The sequence below is a fragment of the Microtus pennsylvanicus genome, chromosome 1 (assembly GCF_037038515.1).
Source record: "Microtus pennsylvanicus isolate mMicPen1 chromosome 1, mMicPen1.hap1, whole genome shotgun sequence".
Taxonomy (NCBI): domain Eukaryota; kingdom Metazoa; phylum Chordata; class Mammalia; order Rodentia; family Cricetidae; genus Microtus; species Microtus pennsylvanicus.
In genome coordinates this window covers 87,119,878-87,137,956 of record NC_134579.1, presented here as the reverse complement: position 1 = coordinate 87,137,956, position 18,079 = coordinate 87,119,878, and the positions used below count along the sequence as shown (strand labels likewise).

The window sequence follows — 18,079 nt, the reverse complement described above, 5'->3', positions numbered from 1 at the left end:
TTTCAGAGCTAACCCTGTGTGTGAAGGACAACCAGAAGCCTGAGGACCAGCCCAGGTGGGAACACTTGCTACATTCCTCCAGCCAGGTGGAGGGGTTCCGGGCTGCACCAGCAGAGGTTGCAGGGTGTGCCTTGGCCAGGGAGCCTTCACATCAGCTGCCCTTCCCCCTCTGCCCATGCCATTTCTTTAAACTATAGTCAACTGCAATCAAAGAACCAGCATGTAAAGTTAAAAAAAAAATCAAAGCTCTAGACATAGCTGAGAATCAAAGTGCTGACAGAAGGAAAACGTGTAGAGATGAGAATGAGTGCAAAGGAGGAAAACGGAAGTGTTCACGAAAGCTGGGGGAGAACAGACAGGCAGAGGAGGAAGGGAACCCAAAAACTGGGGGTAGGGTAGGGCATGAAGGAAGGGGCTGGCAAGAGGGACACGAGACAGTCACCAAGTTGAATACAAAAGGCAGGCCTGGTCAGCTCTGAACTTACAGTTTTATGGACTTTAGACTGAGGTGGGGCAGAGAGGATTGTGTTAGCCTAGAAGTCCAAGGTCAACCTGGGCAACATTATCTGAAAAATGGAAGAGGGGAAAGGAGGGGAGAGGAGAAAGCGAAGGGATGAGCATCCCGTGTGTGTGTGTGTGTGTGTACACAAAATCTTCCAGATAGAATTAAGCCACAGACCTTAGTACACCTGATGCTGAATGTGAATGATGGAAATTCACATTCAGCACCACCTGCCAAATGAAAACAAAGACCTAACCTGTCAAAGCCCACAGTTCTGGAAAAGTCTCTAAATGTACTAGCCTTGCTTTTCTGGCTTCTGTAGTTCTACTTCTGGCTAACTGTTCTTGTTAGCTAAGTATGTCAACCCAGGATGTGGTTTTGCGCTTACAGGCTCACCCTGAGAAAAGTTGGGGCTACGCTGGGATTCTGAACACCCAGCAGCAGGTGCTAGTCAGCTAATGAAGACTTCCTATTGGCTTGAACCTGTGTCTGAGAAATCGTCTCTGGTGGATACCGCAAGATTCTGAGTCATCAGATAACGATGTCACTGATTTATCTCACCTGTTTTTTTCATTTTTAAAAAACTTTTTATTGATTCTTTGTGGATTTTACATCATGCATCCCGATCCTACTCCTCTCCCCATCCCCTCGCTTCCACCCTCTGCCCTTCATCCTCCCTTCAAAAACAAAATTTAAAAGTCAACCCCCTCCCCCAAAAAAAACCAAAAAACAACCAACAACCAAACAAACAAAATAAGAAAAACCTCGGCATAGAAGCTGTAGCGTGCCCAGGGAGTCCCACAGTATACCTTCTAGTCCATACATCTTTACTTACAAGTGTTCATTGCACTGAGTTATTGAGCTTATTCAAGGCCTCTGGCTTCTGCTACATCCTTGGCCCTGGGCCCTCTCTGAGACTCCTCTTGGATATCCTATTGTTGCCTTGTGTTACGGAGATCCTGTAGCTTTTGATTTGCAGGATCAACCCCCTCACAGACACCAGCAGTTTACAGATAAGGTATTGGGGTGAGCTACCCCAAAGTCCTGATTTTGGGCCTGGGTAGTAGCTGGGTTGGTCAGCCTGCCAGATTTCCTTACCTTACCTCTTCTTGGTCTGGGTGATGACTGCAGACTGAGACCTTCCTCTTCCCAGAATTCTCCTGTTCTGGTCGCCCTGCCTATACTTCCTGCCTAGCTACTGTCCAATCAGCATTTTATTAAACCAATTCAACTGACTAATCTTTTTTTTTTTTTTTTTTTTTCCGAGACAGGGTTTCTCTGTGGCTTTAGAGCCTGTCCTGGAACTAGCTCTTGTAGACCAGGCTGGTCTCAAACTCACAGAGATCCGCCTGCCTCTGCCTCCCAAGTGCTGGGATTAAAGGCGTGCGCCATCATCGCCCAGCCAACTGACTAATCTTTACAGGGTACAAGACCATTGTCACACTGCATGCCACCATATGGTAGGCAAAGGGTGGGGCCAGATCTTCCATGTGCACTGGGCCTCTGCTCACAGGGTCAGCTCTCCTATGTTACTTGAGCCAGGTGCAGGGCCCACTCTCCAGAGTGCTGTAGCCTTTGAAGGGCAGGATCAGCTCTCTCACTTGTGACCTTGGAACCAGCTTTTCCACCTGCAGTAGGTGATAAGGGGCAAGGGACAAGAGGATACCTCTCTCTTGCCCATGCCACCACGTGACAGACTGTGGGGCTAACTCTCCTACTGTACCATATTCAGGGCCAGCTCAACCTGCAACCCACTGTGTTGCCCTGGGGAGGTGCAGGGCCTGCTCTCCAGAGCGGCATGGTTGGTGGAGGGCAGGGCCAACTCTGTGCAGCCCTATCCTCACTGCTTTCGGTGGTAACAGGAAACAGACATCAGCACAGATCACAGACTCTGCAAGGCTATGAACCCAGTGATGGCCCCTAGCAGTGGTCCAGGCCCAGGCAACACCATGGCCCTGGGTGGAAGTGTGGGATACTCAGATCTACATGGCCCTGGCAGAGACTCAACCCTTGGACACAAACCTGATTCTAGGTGGAGGCTGATGCCCCTGACGTCCATGTGGCCCTGAGTGGCACTATGGGCCATGAACATCAATACAGACCTCAGCTTGAACCATGGACCTAAACATGGTTCTTGGCAGCAGTCCAGGTTCAGATGTCACCATGGTCCTGGTTGGCAGTGCGGGTCACTTAGATTGGCATGGACACAATAGTGTATCCCAACTCTGGGTCTATTTTTTAAAATATTTGTATGTATGTATCTATTTATATTTTTGAGATAGGGTGTACCATGTGACCCTTGGCTGGACTGAAACTATGTAGCCCATGCTGGTGTGGTGTTCACAGAGATCTGCCTTCCCAGTGCTGGGATTAGAGGCAAACAAGGCACCACACCCAGCTAGGTCTATGTTAAAATACAATATAGATCCAGTTTAAGAAACACACCAGGCTCTAAGCTGGGGACGCAACCTACAGTCACATCTCACGGAACTGTCACGTCCTTTGCCAACACCAAGCACATTCTCCAGGTTTTCATTGCTGTCTTCCTTTTGACACTAGCCTGGACTCCTTCCTGCGATGTCCTCTGGCCTTTGTGCACGCTGCTTTCCTCAAATTTAGAGGGAATGTCCTGGTCCAGCACATGCAGCTTTGTGACCTGCCTGCTATTCTTGGGAAGAGATGGCTTTCTTTAAAAGCAAGCTCTACACCAAACCTACCAAACAGGTGTTACTTTAATGGTGGGGAAACTGAGGCTCAAATATCAGCTCCCCTGATGTCTCCCACTCTCAAAGTCCAGCTGTTTCTGTGGTACTGAAATTCGAGGATGCAGTATTATCAAACTGGAGAGACACTGAAAGCCAGCAACTGTTCTGAGAAACAATTAGTGAGCTTCAGTAAGTGACATCCCTCGAGAAAAACCACTTGACAGGGACCGTGGTGGGAGTTGGGGACACTGCTCTGCTTCTGCCGAGCTTCCTATCAGATTTCTACATTAACTTCCCTGCGTTCTGAAAGGGAGCCTGGGGTCTCAGCTGGTAGCCAGCCCCTCGGCAGAGCTGGATTCTATGACTTCCTTCAATCGCTTCAGCAGCTTCTCCCATGGCACCACAGATGCTCCAACACCAACACACAAAGTGAGAAGTGATCTGGTGTAGTAGCTACATCCTGACACTGGCTACACCTACCTACACAAGTGCCTGCAAGCCGCCCACTGGCAGAGTGTTTAAAGGCACATTTGGCCAATTTTTTTCTCATTGGTGAACGATGAGATTGATGCTCCTTTCTCCAAACGTCTACTCTGTACATCTTGAAAACTGTCAACATGGAAGACAGCATTATAAAAACTTAGTTAAGGACTAGCCCTTGTCATTGTGGCAGTACACAGACCCTGATAGGGAAGTAGTCACAGTTCCCCAATTTTGCTCATGATTCCTTTGGCTCGGTGCTCTGTATGTCAGGTATGGGATGACAGTCCTCTGAGGAAGGCACCCGGGGACTGGAGGGCATCACGAACCACAGATGTGCCTCTGCCCAACAACTCCAGCACACCCTAGCCATGGAAAGAGTAATTTGCTGGCTGGCTACCTGCTAATGAGTGACCGCAAAACAGGATGGGGGAGGGGGATGCCCACGATGGTTACCCGCGAGGACAGTATGGAAGCGTGGTCAATTCTGGCTGTCTTTCTCTCACTTAGATCAACAGCAGAGGAGAGGCTGGGCCATGGTGAATTTTATTTGAGTGTCATAAAATAAACTGAAAAGGAGTAGAAAGATAAATAGGATATTTATGACTACTATGAATAGAAGCCATTCAAAACAGGAGGACTACTCTTCAACAGGCGAAGAAAGCTCTCATTTCTTTTCACATTAAGTAAGCACTGCTTACCATGCACTGGCTAACAGAAACGGCTGCAGCACTGGTCAAGATGACAGCAGGGACCCGTCTGGCCATGTGAAAACCTCTGCATGAATGAGGGTGTCACATACAACTTATCCTGCAGAGAGAGCTAATGGCTCCAACCAGAAAGGCATGCTGAGGTTTAACATAGAAGACGCCATTGCATGCAGCACTTAAATCAGGACACTGCAGGCTGCAGATGACTGAGTTACAGTGCTGGGGTCAGGCCCATGACTCAGGCTCTCTTTACACACTGGGTCAACTGGGTCTAGGCACCGCTCACCCTTAGGGAAGCTGTGGCTATTTTAGGCAGAGACCTACAATCTCAGTCTTGAGTATGATCAATGCCATTTTAGCCATCGGTAGGGAGAATCCAGTGTTTTCATGTATATACTAGCACATTTTTGGTGTTTTCAGTGAAGGATTTTACTTCTTGCCAATAGAGATATTTGTAACTGTCCAAATTCAATCACAATTCATTGAAAGCCCCTAACTGTGGGAAGACAGAGAGTAACTAGAATCCAAGTATTAAAAATGATTAACGAGTAGCTTGATTTACAAAAGAATACAGTCATCATGTCTGAGTGCTCAGCTAGCTACCTGCTGGGTTCTTCTCCAGTCAGTGCCTACACAGCAGATGGACACATCTTCTGAATGCAACGTCTCAGTGGTAACGGAGACAGAACCCCAGCTGCTGTGCTTCACACACCAACTGGGCAAGTGATGAAGACACGGGGCACACCCAGGTAGCAACGGAGTGGAAAGTGAATGGATTTAAAAAGACCCAGAAGAGGAGAAAATTAATTGTAAGATAGATGAAACAGGGCTTAAGCAATTACTGACCTTTAAATCACTCACAAAATGCACTACAATTTTTTATTTAGTTTACAGAAGGAGTCTAATAAGTACAGGTTGCAGAAAGAAAAGGTTTAGTACTATTTACATTCATTTTAAAACTCTGTTCTATACAAATTTAATTCTGATCAGTATGAACAATATTTTCGTAGATCTACTGCATATAAAGCCTCTTCATCAACGCATTAACAATGAATAAAGTAACTTGATTGCATTTAAACAAAGATGACCTTCGAGACCATTGACACTTAATGCTGCCAAGAGCAAAGAACCCTCATTAAATACAGAACACAACGCAGTCTGCAACTTCATCTTTAAAAAGGCTGGATAAAGTTATTGATATGGAATACTGGTCTATATGCTACACGCCAATCTATATTTGCATTCTACAGTTAGATATTTTATGTTTTTTATTAAATATAATCTACACATATTTGTAATTTCATCCAGGAAGATTTCTTCCCAGTGAAAAAAAATATAAAATCTTTTTTTACAGGTTTAGATGAAATTAGCTCATGCTTTAGTGCTGTGCAAATTGTTTATTTATAGCATATCAATTTTTAAATTATCGGTAAAAATAAGAGTGGTGCTACTAATCATGTATGCCTTAAAAATCAGCTTGTGATCTCAATACAACTGCAAGCACTGATTCCAAATGCAAACTACATAAAGTAACAAAATTAGTATCTGGAGACTGTTTAAAAGGATTCCTCTGTCCTAGTGAGTAAGCATAATGCAGGGCGTGGTTACGGGTGAGTGACAGTGGCGGAAGTTTCCAATTTTCTGATATTCAAATACACAATCGGATCTGCTGCTGAGGCTTCCTATCGTTTCTGCGCAGTGACAGCCCCTGAGCGACTGGCCCTCCACATTAAGGCTAGGGACACACTGCTGCCTGGCCTCTGTGCTGTCTGGATGAGCCCCTTGCCAAGAGGACTCAGGGTGCAGGCAGCAGAGGTATCCTCTGCAGAGTGCTGCAGGCAGCAGGCATGGCTTTTCCTTTGCTGCAGTGAGGACAGTCACACCTATTTGGATATCCTGTGAGGACAGCCACAGTGGCTGACTTTGGTAGACTTCACCCAGCATTTTGGAACCCTTTCCATTTTCCCTGTGCGACTGGCCTGGTGATTAACTTCAGTGATGCTGAGTGTCCTCCAATGTGGACTGTCATGGGGTACTTCTGGGCACCACAGGCGCTGGCAGATTCTGCTGATGAGGAAAATAAAGATAATCTTTTTTCACTGCAAACTGTACTTGCAACACTTGATTTCTGACTTCTGCGGATGAGCCTTTGTGGCAGCAAGGCGACTTCCCCTGGAGACCACTGTGCATTTCAGACTGCTCAACACAGACGAGAGAGACAGGAATAAAGGACCAGATGAGAGTGTTCTTGCTTCTTTTTACTTTATAAGAAGAGATGACAGAGTTCCCGAGTAATTCAGCCCCATGGATGTGCAGGTGACTGTCCTACAGGTGTGGGACGCTGTTGAACCTCCTCTGTCCCAGCAGCATCAACAGACTGCGGCACATGCTGGCGACACATCACAGGATCACGCAGCAGTTGCTCTCCCCAGTCTTCTCCCGATTCCTCTGGCCTGGGGAAACAAAGGCAGCTTGCTTTAGCCAGCTGGGTCTCGGGTGGAGAGGCAAATGCAGAGGCATAGTCAAAACAGCCTAAGCTTGGCTCAAAGCTTGCTTTATAATACTACAACCCTGTAAATAAGGAATCTTTTCATCTTGGCATGCTTCAAAAACCACCTGGTTACTTGCTCCATAAGCTCAGTTCATATACTATGAAAATTTCCTTCTCAGCAGAATGTCTAAGTGGAAGCAGGCATGATGTCTTGATGGCTCAAGTTAGGCATCTTCCAGGGTAGGCTTACCTTGTGAGTTGGGCTCTGGCAGGGTCTCTCTGGCCACCAAATGCATCACTGTTGTTTTGCCAAAAGGAAGTTTTAATGCTATGTAAAAGAAAGGACAAACTGTTACATACACGTCATTCTGTAAAATCACTAGTCAGGGATAAAAGCACTTAGATACGCTACCGGTTTCTGAATGGCTTCAGGTTGTGGCTCCTCCACAAGGAGACATTTCCTCACCCCAGGGGAGTGTACAGTTACAAGTGACTCTCATAGCTTCACCACTGGAAAGACTCAGGAATCTGTCTTATCTGAGAGAAAGCACACACTTCCACCTCTAAACTCACTCACTAGTCTGTCCCTCTTTTCAAGGCATGCTCTATGCAGATCTACCGACTGCTAGCCGTCTGGGCATCGTCCCTGACTCACAGCTGCATGGCTGGCACTTCTCTTCTGCACCCAATTCAACAGCAAACAGGAGGCATAGCTGCTGACAGCAGAAGGTGAAGGAGAAGCCAGAAACTGGAATGTCCTCCTTCACGGAAGACCTTTCTATACACAGGGCAACATCCAGAAGATAGCATTTCAACTTTTCCTTTACACACAACCACCAGCATTTCAACTCCGAAGTCACACTGGTAGGAAATGGCTAAGTGCAGAAATCTGCATTTTAATGAGTATCAGTGTTGGAGCTGGACTGGTAACTCAGAGGCAAAAGACTTGAACAGCATGCATTAGGCCCTGCACTCCTAGCCAGACAAAAGTAAGTAAGTGAACGAGAATGAAGGAGAGTGCCCCGGTGATGCCCCACTCTCTCTGGTCCCCAGTGACTGTCAGAGTGTCAGCTGATGATCATCCTCTCAGTGGAGCTATCATCGTGCCTCTCCTTCAGCAGAGTAAAATTCTATGTGATTAACAAGGTTACAACTCAAAAGAAGGGGACTCAGGAATGTTTAAAGAGACCCGATGATCACAGATTTAAACTTGAAATTGAGTGAATCACAGAAATTCACAGAATGACAGAGCCAGCTGTATGGACCTGTAATGTGGGATAACCCTCTCTACACTGTGAATATGTTTCATTACCACTGGTTAATAAAGAAGCTACTTTGGCCTATGGTATGGCAGAAAGAGAAAGATGCCGGAACCTTACCAGTAAGCCACAGCCTCATGGTGATACATAGATTAATAGAAATGGGTTAATTTAAGATGTAAGAGCTAGCTAGGAATATGCCTAAGCCATATATTTGCCTCAGCCAAATAGTTGTGTAATTAATATAGTTTTTGTGTGATTATCCGGGTCTGGGCATCCGGGAAATGAATGCACAGTCTCCACTTACAGACCTGTAGTCTGACTACTCAAGAGGCTGAGGCAAGAGGCTAAGCTGCACAACACAGTGAAACCAGGTCTTAAAGTGGGTGGGGAGAGGCAAAGAATGAGCAGGCCCAGCCCTCCTCCTATGTCTGCCTGCCCAGAGGGAAGGCTACCCACCTGCCTGGAGCCTCACTAGTTCTCCTCCCCCCACTGCTTGAACAGCACCTACAAGGACTCCAACTCTTCCCATAACTGGGTTGTTCTTTTCTCTGAGCTGTGAGATGGCTCAGCAAGAAGACTGCCGACCTGAGTTTGATCCTGAATCCTAGGTAAAGCTGGAGAAGAGAACTAACTTTATCAAGTTTCCCCGTCCTCCATACCCGTACCTTGTCCCCCATTGCAATAAAATAAAAAAATTAAAAATACTGTTATCAAATATTTTTGATTTTATTAAAAAGCCTACAATTACCTCTGCCTTTGATTTGCAGCTGTGACTCTAAATCTACTTCACAAGTTACAGAGCAAGTTCACACTTTCAGAGCAGCTGTGAAAATACTGGAAAACACCTGCCACTGCTGTACAGGTAACAAAAAAGGAAGCCTGCAGCCTAGAAAGCGGACAGTGGAGTGCTAGCAAGGTCCAAGCAAGCACCCAGCGGCACTGGACTGTGGAGGGCTAGCATCCGGCCTTAACCAAGTCCCGGGTGACACTGGCCAACCAAGGGCTACCGTACACCACACCACCTGTCTAAATCACGAAGCTGCAAGGCCTTTAATTTGCTTCCAAAAAGACTGGTGGCCACACAATAGTCACAATGAGAAAAGTCATTTTGATGATTATTCTAAAAGAATTTTTAAAAAATAGTTTTAAAACTGTAATTTAATGAAAATCAATGAACCATCTTGATTTTAACACAAAACCTGTGAACTTTAACCTGACCCTGGGACACTGGGCTGGCGGAAAATGCTTAAGAGACCAATGTTCAGAGGGAGATGAAGACTCACTCATAGTTGAGGTCAATCCAACCAACAATCAGTTTTTTTTATTTATTAATTTTAATTCAAGGTCTTGTTTGAACCATAGGAATTAAAAAAATAAAAGATGGCCCCACCATTAATAGATGCACAAAACACTCAGGAGGCTAACAACTGTCAACTCTCAACAGAAGGTTGTCTAATTAGGCAGAACTACAAACAGAGAAGCAAGCCAAAGAAATTCAACGTCTAAATGGTAGTTACTTCTTATAGACTACAGTAGTTTTTGGACCAGATCTAACCCTGTCACAAACTAGGCTACATGTGAGCCTAGACTCGGAAGTAGTCCACTAACATGCCACTGTCAGTCACTAAAGTCATCAGCTCTAACCCTCAAGTCTTTTTACAGTGGACTTTATTGTCCCATGTAACAGAGCAACCTGAAGAGGGGGCAGGTATGTGTCTGGTCATATTCAATGTTGTCGAGGTTTATTAGTGCAGATGCATAAAAAAGCTCAACAAACACACAGTAACCAAATGAATAAGAACAATCTGCCTGAGGAAGAAGAGAGTGCAGCTCTCAAGTTAGGCTTAAAGGACAAAGTGCCTGTATTGAAGTGAGGATCACTGTGTCCACGGCAGCTACTGACTTTATCCCCACACAACAAGCAATTTCCCAATTCACATGAAAAGCTGCTGTCCTAAGTGTGTCCTGGTCTGTGATGGGTTTTAGCTTAGGAGCATCACATCCAGACTGTATCATCCGGCAGCTCAACGGAATCCACCTGTAACAAAGTAAGTCTGCACACTAGCAGGCAGGGCTCATCTCACAGGGAGAAGGCGCACTCAAAGCAGGGGACTTCAGATTGATTCTCAAGTCATCTTTTAGTAAACGCAAAGGCACAGTCATTCAAAATAAACAATGGCAGGAGAGGACGTCAATTACCTCCTAACGTGACGTTTCCGTGTAGAAATCTGCCTTGGTAGATGAGTCGCAGGATGTTCGGGCTGCTCACCTGTTCTTCTTCCCAGTCTGAAAGAGACGAACTGGTTAGGGGCCCGCAGCACAGCAAGGCTGTGCACTGTTACATTCCATGGCCCAGAGTGTCCACCGCCCAGGCACTGCAGCCAGAGTGCCAGCTTGTAGACAATGAGCTGGGGAAAATCTTGTCTTAGTTAAAGGGATTATTTGAAAATCGATATCCGTTATCAGTAATTAATAGAGTGTTACAATGTTTCAGTGTTTGGACCTGCTGAAATGCAGGCTCAAGGGCAGTAACAAGTTCCTCAAAGACTTTCTTAGGGCTCCTTATGTTAGGTGCTGAGGGATGTATTGTCATGTTGTCTTTGCCAACTGACCAACATGACATGGAAGCTGGGACAAACTGGTAGTATGGGTGGCCCAGTAGCTACTGCAGACTACCATCTGAAGACCTCAGTTCACAGAGACTGTTGCTCAGGCAGAATATGCTTTCAATGGCAGTTCCCATCAGCTTTCTGCTGCAACAACTGAAGCTCTGCGTTTAGTTAAGATTTGTGAATTCCTATTTACGTTTCTCAATAACTCTAGGTTTTGCTTTCAGTAGGAGATAATGGAAACAAAGACACAGTCTAGCGTAATGGAAAGGAAGGGAGGCAAGCGTCTACCATGGTTTTGTTTTGTTGAGTGTTCAAAACAACTTATGTGCATGCACTTGACAACATCACCTTGATCCAGGAACTCAAGCATAAGAGAGTAACTCTTACTCATTTCCAGGCACCTGTGCTATGCCTGTCCTCTTCTAGGCCCCCTCTTTTCCTGGGAATTCTGACTGCACTGGATCCTCTAGATAAGATCAGGTGATCCACTTTGCTTCAGTATGAATTACTCTGCATGCACTGCCTTTAAAACCATTGTTTACAGAGTATGTATGGCCAAGCATTCCTTTGTTATACAGACTAGTGACAGTAACTTTAATCCATACAGAAAAGAGGCTAGAATTGATTTTGCTAAACATATTATACAGACTCGGTTTGGTGGCACATGCTTGTAATCCCAGATACTGGAGAGGTTAAAGCAGGAGGATTCCAAGTTTGAGGGCAACCTAGCAAGACTTTCTAAAAAAGGGAGCAAGGGATACCACTTGGTAATAGGGTACTTGCCTAGCATGCACAAGATCCTGGGTTCAATCTTTTGTACTGGAAACAGTTAAATGAGATGGGCTAAATCAGTGGTACCAGATGGCACATATATCATGGAAACCGTTATGGGCAAACTCTAAGGACTTACTGAAGGCAGAGCATCACTAGACAGGGAGGAGCTACCACAGACACTCCCCCAAAGTGTTCACCGTGGTGGAGCTGAAAGCAGAATGCAGAGATTTCGCTCTTTCTGGACTTTGTTCACAGAAGGCATGCAACATGAACTGCAGGTCAGCTTTGTTTCAAGTTTGTTTCAAGCTTCTTTTTCAATAGGCCCCACATAGAGGAGCCCACGGGGCCCACTCTTCTGCCATGGTGAAGAGTCTCTTTCCTTCTGTGTTTTGGTATGAAGTTGATGCACATGGAGGTGGATGTGCACTGAACCATCTGCGGGCACTAAGGCAAACATGGCCTTTGTAGCCCTTGCTCCTTCACTGCTTTGTGGTGAGAAAGGCAAAATCTAGGGGAGTGGCTCCGTCAAGAATCAGATTATGTCCTCAGTACTTCCTCAAAACGTGTCAAGCAAGTTGGGGACAAAGAACCAAGCAGCCAGCACTCACCCATGGGCCAGTTGTCATACACATGCTTCGCAATGTCAGAGGCAGAGTCGTTTGGGGAGAAGAGGAACTCCTTCGTCTTTCCACTCACCAAGATGAGGCGCAAATTAATCTGAAAGTAGACAGCGATGCTCTGAATAGACATCTCAACTTGAAAACAGGACGGTTTGTACAGGTTTTCACTGACACAACATTCTGAGTTGTTGCCAGTGCCATTTTGGGTTTTTCATTTCAATTTTTAATTATTATTTAAGTCATCAGACAGAGTCAGAGTTTCATTATGGCATTTTTCATAATACGTCATTATACTTTTTATTCTTCTTCTGCCTCCTGCTGAAATGTCCCTGCCCCGCCTCCTGCCATCCCCTGAAACTCTAATAGGTCTCCTTCCTCTCCAAAAGTCCCACCCCCTTCTACTTTCATGTCATATTACTTACATAAATTCTTTCAGAGTAGTTCTTATAACGGGAATTGGTACATAACTTTTACTTCTTGTTATTTACAATGAGCATGCCACAGGTACAATTGTGAGTAAAAGAAAACCAAAAGTCAAGGGTCCTGGGGAGATGGCCTGGTTGCTGCAAAAGCGTAAGGACCTAGATTCAGATCCTGGGCTGCTGTCCAGCTAGTCTAAGCTAATGGTGAGTCAGAGCTCAGTGAAAGACTGTCTCAAAAAATAAGGGAGTAGGATGGAGGAAGCCACTTGACACTGACCTCTGGGGCCTTGGCAAGCACACAGGTGCATGTACACCCATACACATGTACACGCGAAGAAAACCAAACCATTATGCTTCTGAATATATAACAACGTCCGCAACTAAACTGCAAATTATGACTGCTATTATAGAATTTGCTTTAATTCATAACTTAATTTAAAAAAACCATCAGCCTTAGAGGGCCTGTTGCTAAACATGAAAGCAAACAAGAAGAATCCAACAATTTTGTTCTGCATCTCTTCGATTTTGTCAAAAGCCAATACGTATTCCAACTAAGCAAATATTCTAAAAAGTTCACTATTCTATTGTTAAATTCACTGTATCTACTCGTTTCCCTGTAAGACACAGATATAGGTATGGTTTCCTACATCTTCCTGTCTCTATTTTAAAGACTTTAGTGGGGCTGGAGATAAGCTAAGCAGTTAAAAGCACATACTGCTCTTGCAGAGGACCCAGGTTTGAATCCTGATATCCATGAGAGATGACTCAGAGTTGACTGTGACTCTAACTCCAGGGATTTCAATGCCTTCTTCCGGACATGGATGGACACACACACACACACACACACACACACACACACACACACACACACACACACACTTTTTTCTTGTTTTAAAAAGGCCTTACTAAAAAGTTAGGTCTGGTCCCAAGCTGAACATTAGACATTCTAGTCTGGCTTCTTTACATATGACCAGAGAATGTCGCTGGATCAAGGCAACTGTGACAAGGCCCAGGGTACCTTCTCTCCTCTTCAGTTACTAATATGGACTTTTTTTAAAAATTAAGGCAATCAGAAATTCTCTAGGTCCTGGAGTCAATATAAGCGGATCAGCACTACCACAGTACTGCACTCCTGCTTCCCCCTTTGAATCACTCACGGCAACACCACCTCTGGTACCTAACCACACCGAAAAGATGCTGAAAATTGTAGGATATCTACCCTTGAGAATGGATACTCACCAACAATGCAGAATCAACTGGATTCTTAGACAGAGTGGACTTAGGCTCTGAATTAGAATTTGTACTCTAACTATATGGAAATTCAACAGAAGAGAAAAAGGAACTCTAAGAGAAAAAGGAAATCTATGGTACAGTGAGAAGCTTTCAATATATCAGTAAGAATTTAGAGCTACTTTAAAAATGAACTTAGACTAAAAATCTTAATATAGGAAAAAAAATGAGTTGCACTACTGTAAAGAAGCTCATGCTGAACATCCCTCCCCTAAACCTGAACCTTTCTGAATACATTTCAGACTGTGGATGCTCAGCTTAGGGATGTTCAACAAGTCAGATCTCAGGCATGCTTCAAACTCTACCTCTGGCCCCAACCATTCAAATAAGGGTCCTCTCAACCTGTGCAATGCAGAAATTGTCTCACTGGAGCAAGCTCAGGTGGCCATCTACAAGACTTAAACTGTTAGTTAATCCCCAGCATTTTCCTAAGAAGACATTCTTCTTGAGACTGGAAAAGTAAAAAGCTATCACTGCCCCCCACCCCCACACACACTGAGGGGGCTGTTAAAAGGTAGAGGGGACACATACACATGGGAAATCTATGTCTTCCTCTTAATTTTGCTGTCAACTCAAACTGCTCTTTAGTCTTTTGTTTTGATATTTTAAAAAGCTATGCATATGAATATAGAAATGTAACATTTTAACAGCAAGTTATAAAATATTTCTGGTGTCCTCTCAAGATTCTTCACCGAGCCCTAAATTAAACATTTTGGCTGAAGAAACCACAACACGCACATGCGCACCTTACTCTACAAATACACACTATGTTCTCAGCACTTCCCATTTAAAACTTGCACCATCATGAACCAATAAGCTGATAATATACTTTTTCACAGATCACAACTGTCTATTATCTACTCACAATACTAGAATCTTCTGCACTTTACATGTGTTTGGTACCATCTAAAAGAATTACTTTTCCTGGATATTTATGGGTGGACACACATCTTTGGTTACACGGCCCTACTCACCCTCCTTACCTGTCTAGGCCATCATCATACCTTTAGTATCCTGCTTCGCTTCAGAAAACACCTAAAACTAGAGGAGTCTGAAAGTGGCTAGGGAAAACTATACAAGTATGGTTTTTCAATCTTGGAGAAGAGAAGCAAGAGAATATGACAACTCCAAGGCCAGGAATTTATCAGTCTCACAGTTATAAGCAGCTAAACCTGATGGAGGCTGTGTCAAGGAAATTAGAAACAAAAATGGTAACATCACATGGAAGCACTGGAAGGCATAAAGTAACTCGCTGCCTGAAGCACCTGCGGTGCCTGGCACCTGTGGGTGCCTAGCCAGTTGGCTTTAAGGATCCCCACAGAGATGCAAACTGGAAAGATCATAAGGAAGGCATAAAGGAAGCCACACCTCAGAATTCCTGATACCAGAGCACACACAAGGGTGAGTAATAACTTCTGGGTAGTGCTCTGGATGCATGGGTACTCCTCAGAGTTTGTGACATGCCAGTTAGACTACATGCTGTCACTGAATGAATATTCTGCAAAGTAAATCCATTTCTATGCTACCATGTACGTATTTGACCTAGCTTCTAAATGAAGACAAAATGATTTATTAATATAGCCAACTTGGTCCCACACCAGAAGTGTAACCTGCCTCGTACATGGCCAGATAGTCTGGGGTTGTTAACACCGACAGAGGAAAATACTGAATTCCAACCACTCAGATGAGCACAGCACACAGGCTGGCCAGCAATTAACCGTTCCTGTACTGTAATAAGAATCTACTCAGGAACAACCACCCCTTGGAGGTAATAGAGTCCTCCACATGGCAACAGGGTAAAGACTCTTCTCTAAAGCTCATGCACAACACACTTTGTGCACATGTCGAATAAATGGTTATCGGGACAAAATGACTTGGTACGAATGGAGCAGAATGTACCAGAAATCTCAAGAGGTGGCATTCAGAGCTTCCAAATGAACTACATGCTGAAAAACTACATCTGAGGAAAAGCAAGGCAAGATGACTGTGACTACTGGTGACTGTTCACGGTCCACAGCCACTGACTACAGGGCCAATGGAACAAGAGGCCCCAGACTTTCAAACCACCATCCCTCTCTGAGATAACATAAATTTGGAGACATCTCATTTAAAGCTTAATCACATAATTTGTTTAAAATGATCAGGATAGAAAAATTAGGCGAGTCAAAGAATGGAAGACAGACCTGACTAGAGAGAGGACCAATGGAAATGAGACAGTTATGGAGGTAGACAATCCCCTTTAAGAGGAAGCAGAAAAGGAACTCACACTTCTGATTGAAAGCCTGAAGGGGTAAGCAGTAAGTCCCTGGGGAACAAGATTAGGAGAAGCACAGCTGCCTCCATGCTGTGGGTCTCCAGATCCCATGTGCCCTACCCTGCCACTATTCTTTGATAAATGGCCATGGCCAAGTGGTGAGTGGAACGACCCTAGATGACCTCTTAGCAAGTCACTTTTAAAGGCACTCAGCACAGCTCAGGGGAATTCTGCTGGGTGAGGGGAGGACCCTACAGGTCTACACTGTGTGAGTTCACTTACAACCTCTTCTACTGACAGAACTAGAAGAGGAGAGCAGGCCAGCCTTGGGGAGGAATGAGGAGAGAGCTGTATACATGGAAGTGGGCAGAGGGAGCTGTGCATCTCCCTGCTCTAGGTCATGATGTGCCAGCGTCCCAGAAATGACATGTGAGACCGCTACACAGAACTAAATACACTCATCTACCGCATCTCCGTGACGTAGCAGGTCTGAACACCCGTGAATCTTACCAATATCTGATTCCAGTTGTGATGTCATAGTTATGAAAGGGTTACCATTAGGGACACCCAGGATTTGTTATTTCTTACACGTGTGTGTAAGTTTTAAATTATTTCAAAATAAAACGCTTCTTCTTCACTTAGGTACTCCAGTGGTACCTATAGTTAGTCTTGCCTACCACTGGGGGAGGGAGAGAGGCAAGTGAAGACTAGCCTGGGTGATATCTCAAGGTGGTGGGGAAGAGACAGAAATCTTTAATTAATAAATAAATAAATAAATAAAAATCAAACAACAAATAATGCAAGTACCCAACTTCTTAAATATGTACATGGGATTTAACATGCATCTATTTTGATTATTTTTCTTATTTCCACTTGAAGATGACAGTATTTTTAAAAGTATACATTACATTAAAATAACTACTTAATTTAGAAAAAAGATGCAAGCCTGTATCAGTGACTTGTCTTAAGACAATATTGTAAATTGAAAATAGATATGTGGTTTTCCTTTCTCTAGAACTGAAGGTTAACAAATGGCAGATTTTAAATGCTGTTAATGCTTCTATAAAAGCAACAAAGAATGAGGGAGAGTGTAAGATTGATTTAAAATAAAAATTATCCAAATACTTCTATAGTACTAAAATATGAAAGCTATGTATTTAACAAACTCATTTCCCATCCACTCAGACATCTGGAACACACTATTTTGTGTTTGCATAATGAAAACTTTAGTATGAAAGTAGAATTTCCTAACCTTCATTAAAAGAGTTATTTTAATTATATGTACGTGAGTGTCTATGTGGGTGTGTGCACATGAGTGCTGGTGCCCATGGAGGACAGAGACATCAGATATCCTGGTGCTGGAGTTACAGCAGCTGTGATGCAACTGGTATGTGTGCCAGGGACCCAACAGACATCCTCTTCAAGAGTGGTACAAGTGCTTACACACTGGGCCATCTCTCCAGCCCCTGATGTCATAGCCATGAAGACAAGAAACACACCAAGGAGTGAAGAGAGGAAGGAGGTCTGTCCAGGATGTAAAAGTAGAACTGCTCACTAAGGATTGGTTGAGTGAGCTTTAATAGGAACCAAAGAGGAGGCATTCATGGGTTGAGTCCAAAGTAGAGCACAGCACAGAAAAGCCTATAGTGTGCCATTTCATATTGTATTTAACCACCCCACCTTGCCCATTGCCAAAGCAGAGAGAGACCACAGCCCCACTTCACAGCTATGGGAGGGCTGGAGGCAGTGCCTCACAGTGCTTGGTCCCCAGGGCCCTGCTTTTTATTCTTCCACAATCATTCTGCCTGTTTAAAGCACAGGCATCTTCACTCGGTCCCTGAAAGCGCCAAGGTCCTACTTTCTTCAAAGCCTCTGCACAGGTCGTCCTTTACCTGGGATGCTCAGCATTTCCCATCCCAAGGGCACACCTAAATATCAGTGCACAGCTCTGCCAGAC

General features: G+C 44.5%; 1 protein-coding gene across 1 annotated transcript in view; it reads right to left on the bottom strand.

The window, feature by feature from the left end:
* Window positions 1-5,262: 5,262 nt before the first annotated feature.
* The window catches only part of Ubl3 (ubiquitin like 3), a 41,042-nt gene continuing 28,225 nt past the window's right edge, over window positions 5,263-18,079 (bottom strand). Inside the window, exons 2-5 of the mRNA XM_075971900.1 lie at window positions 12,145-12,253; window positions 10,350-10,436; window positions 7,139-7,216; window positions 5,263-6,850 (exon numbers count right to left, since the gene is read on the bottom strand). Coding sequence (XP_075828015.1) covers window positions 6,798-6,850; window positions 7,139-7,216; window positions 10,350-10,436; window positions 12,145-12,253 — 327 coding nt within the window. The 3' untranslated portion in view covers window positions 5,263-6,797. The remainder of the gene's footprint in view (window positions 6,851-7,138; window positions 7,217-10,349; window positions 10,437-12,144; window positions 12,254-18,079) is intronic.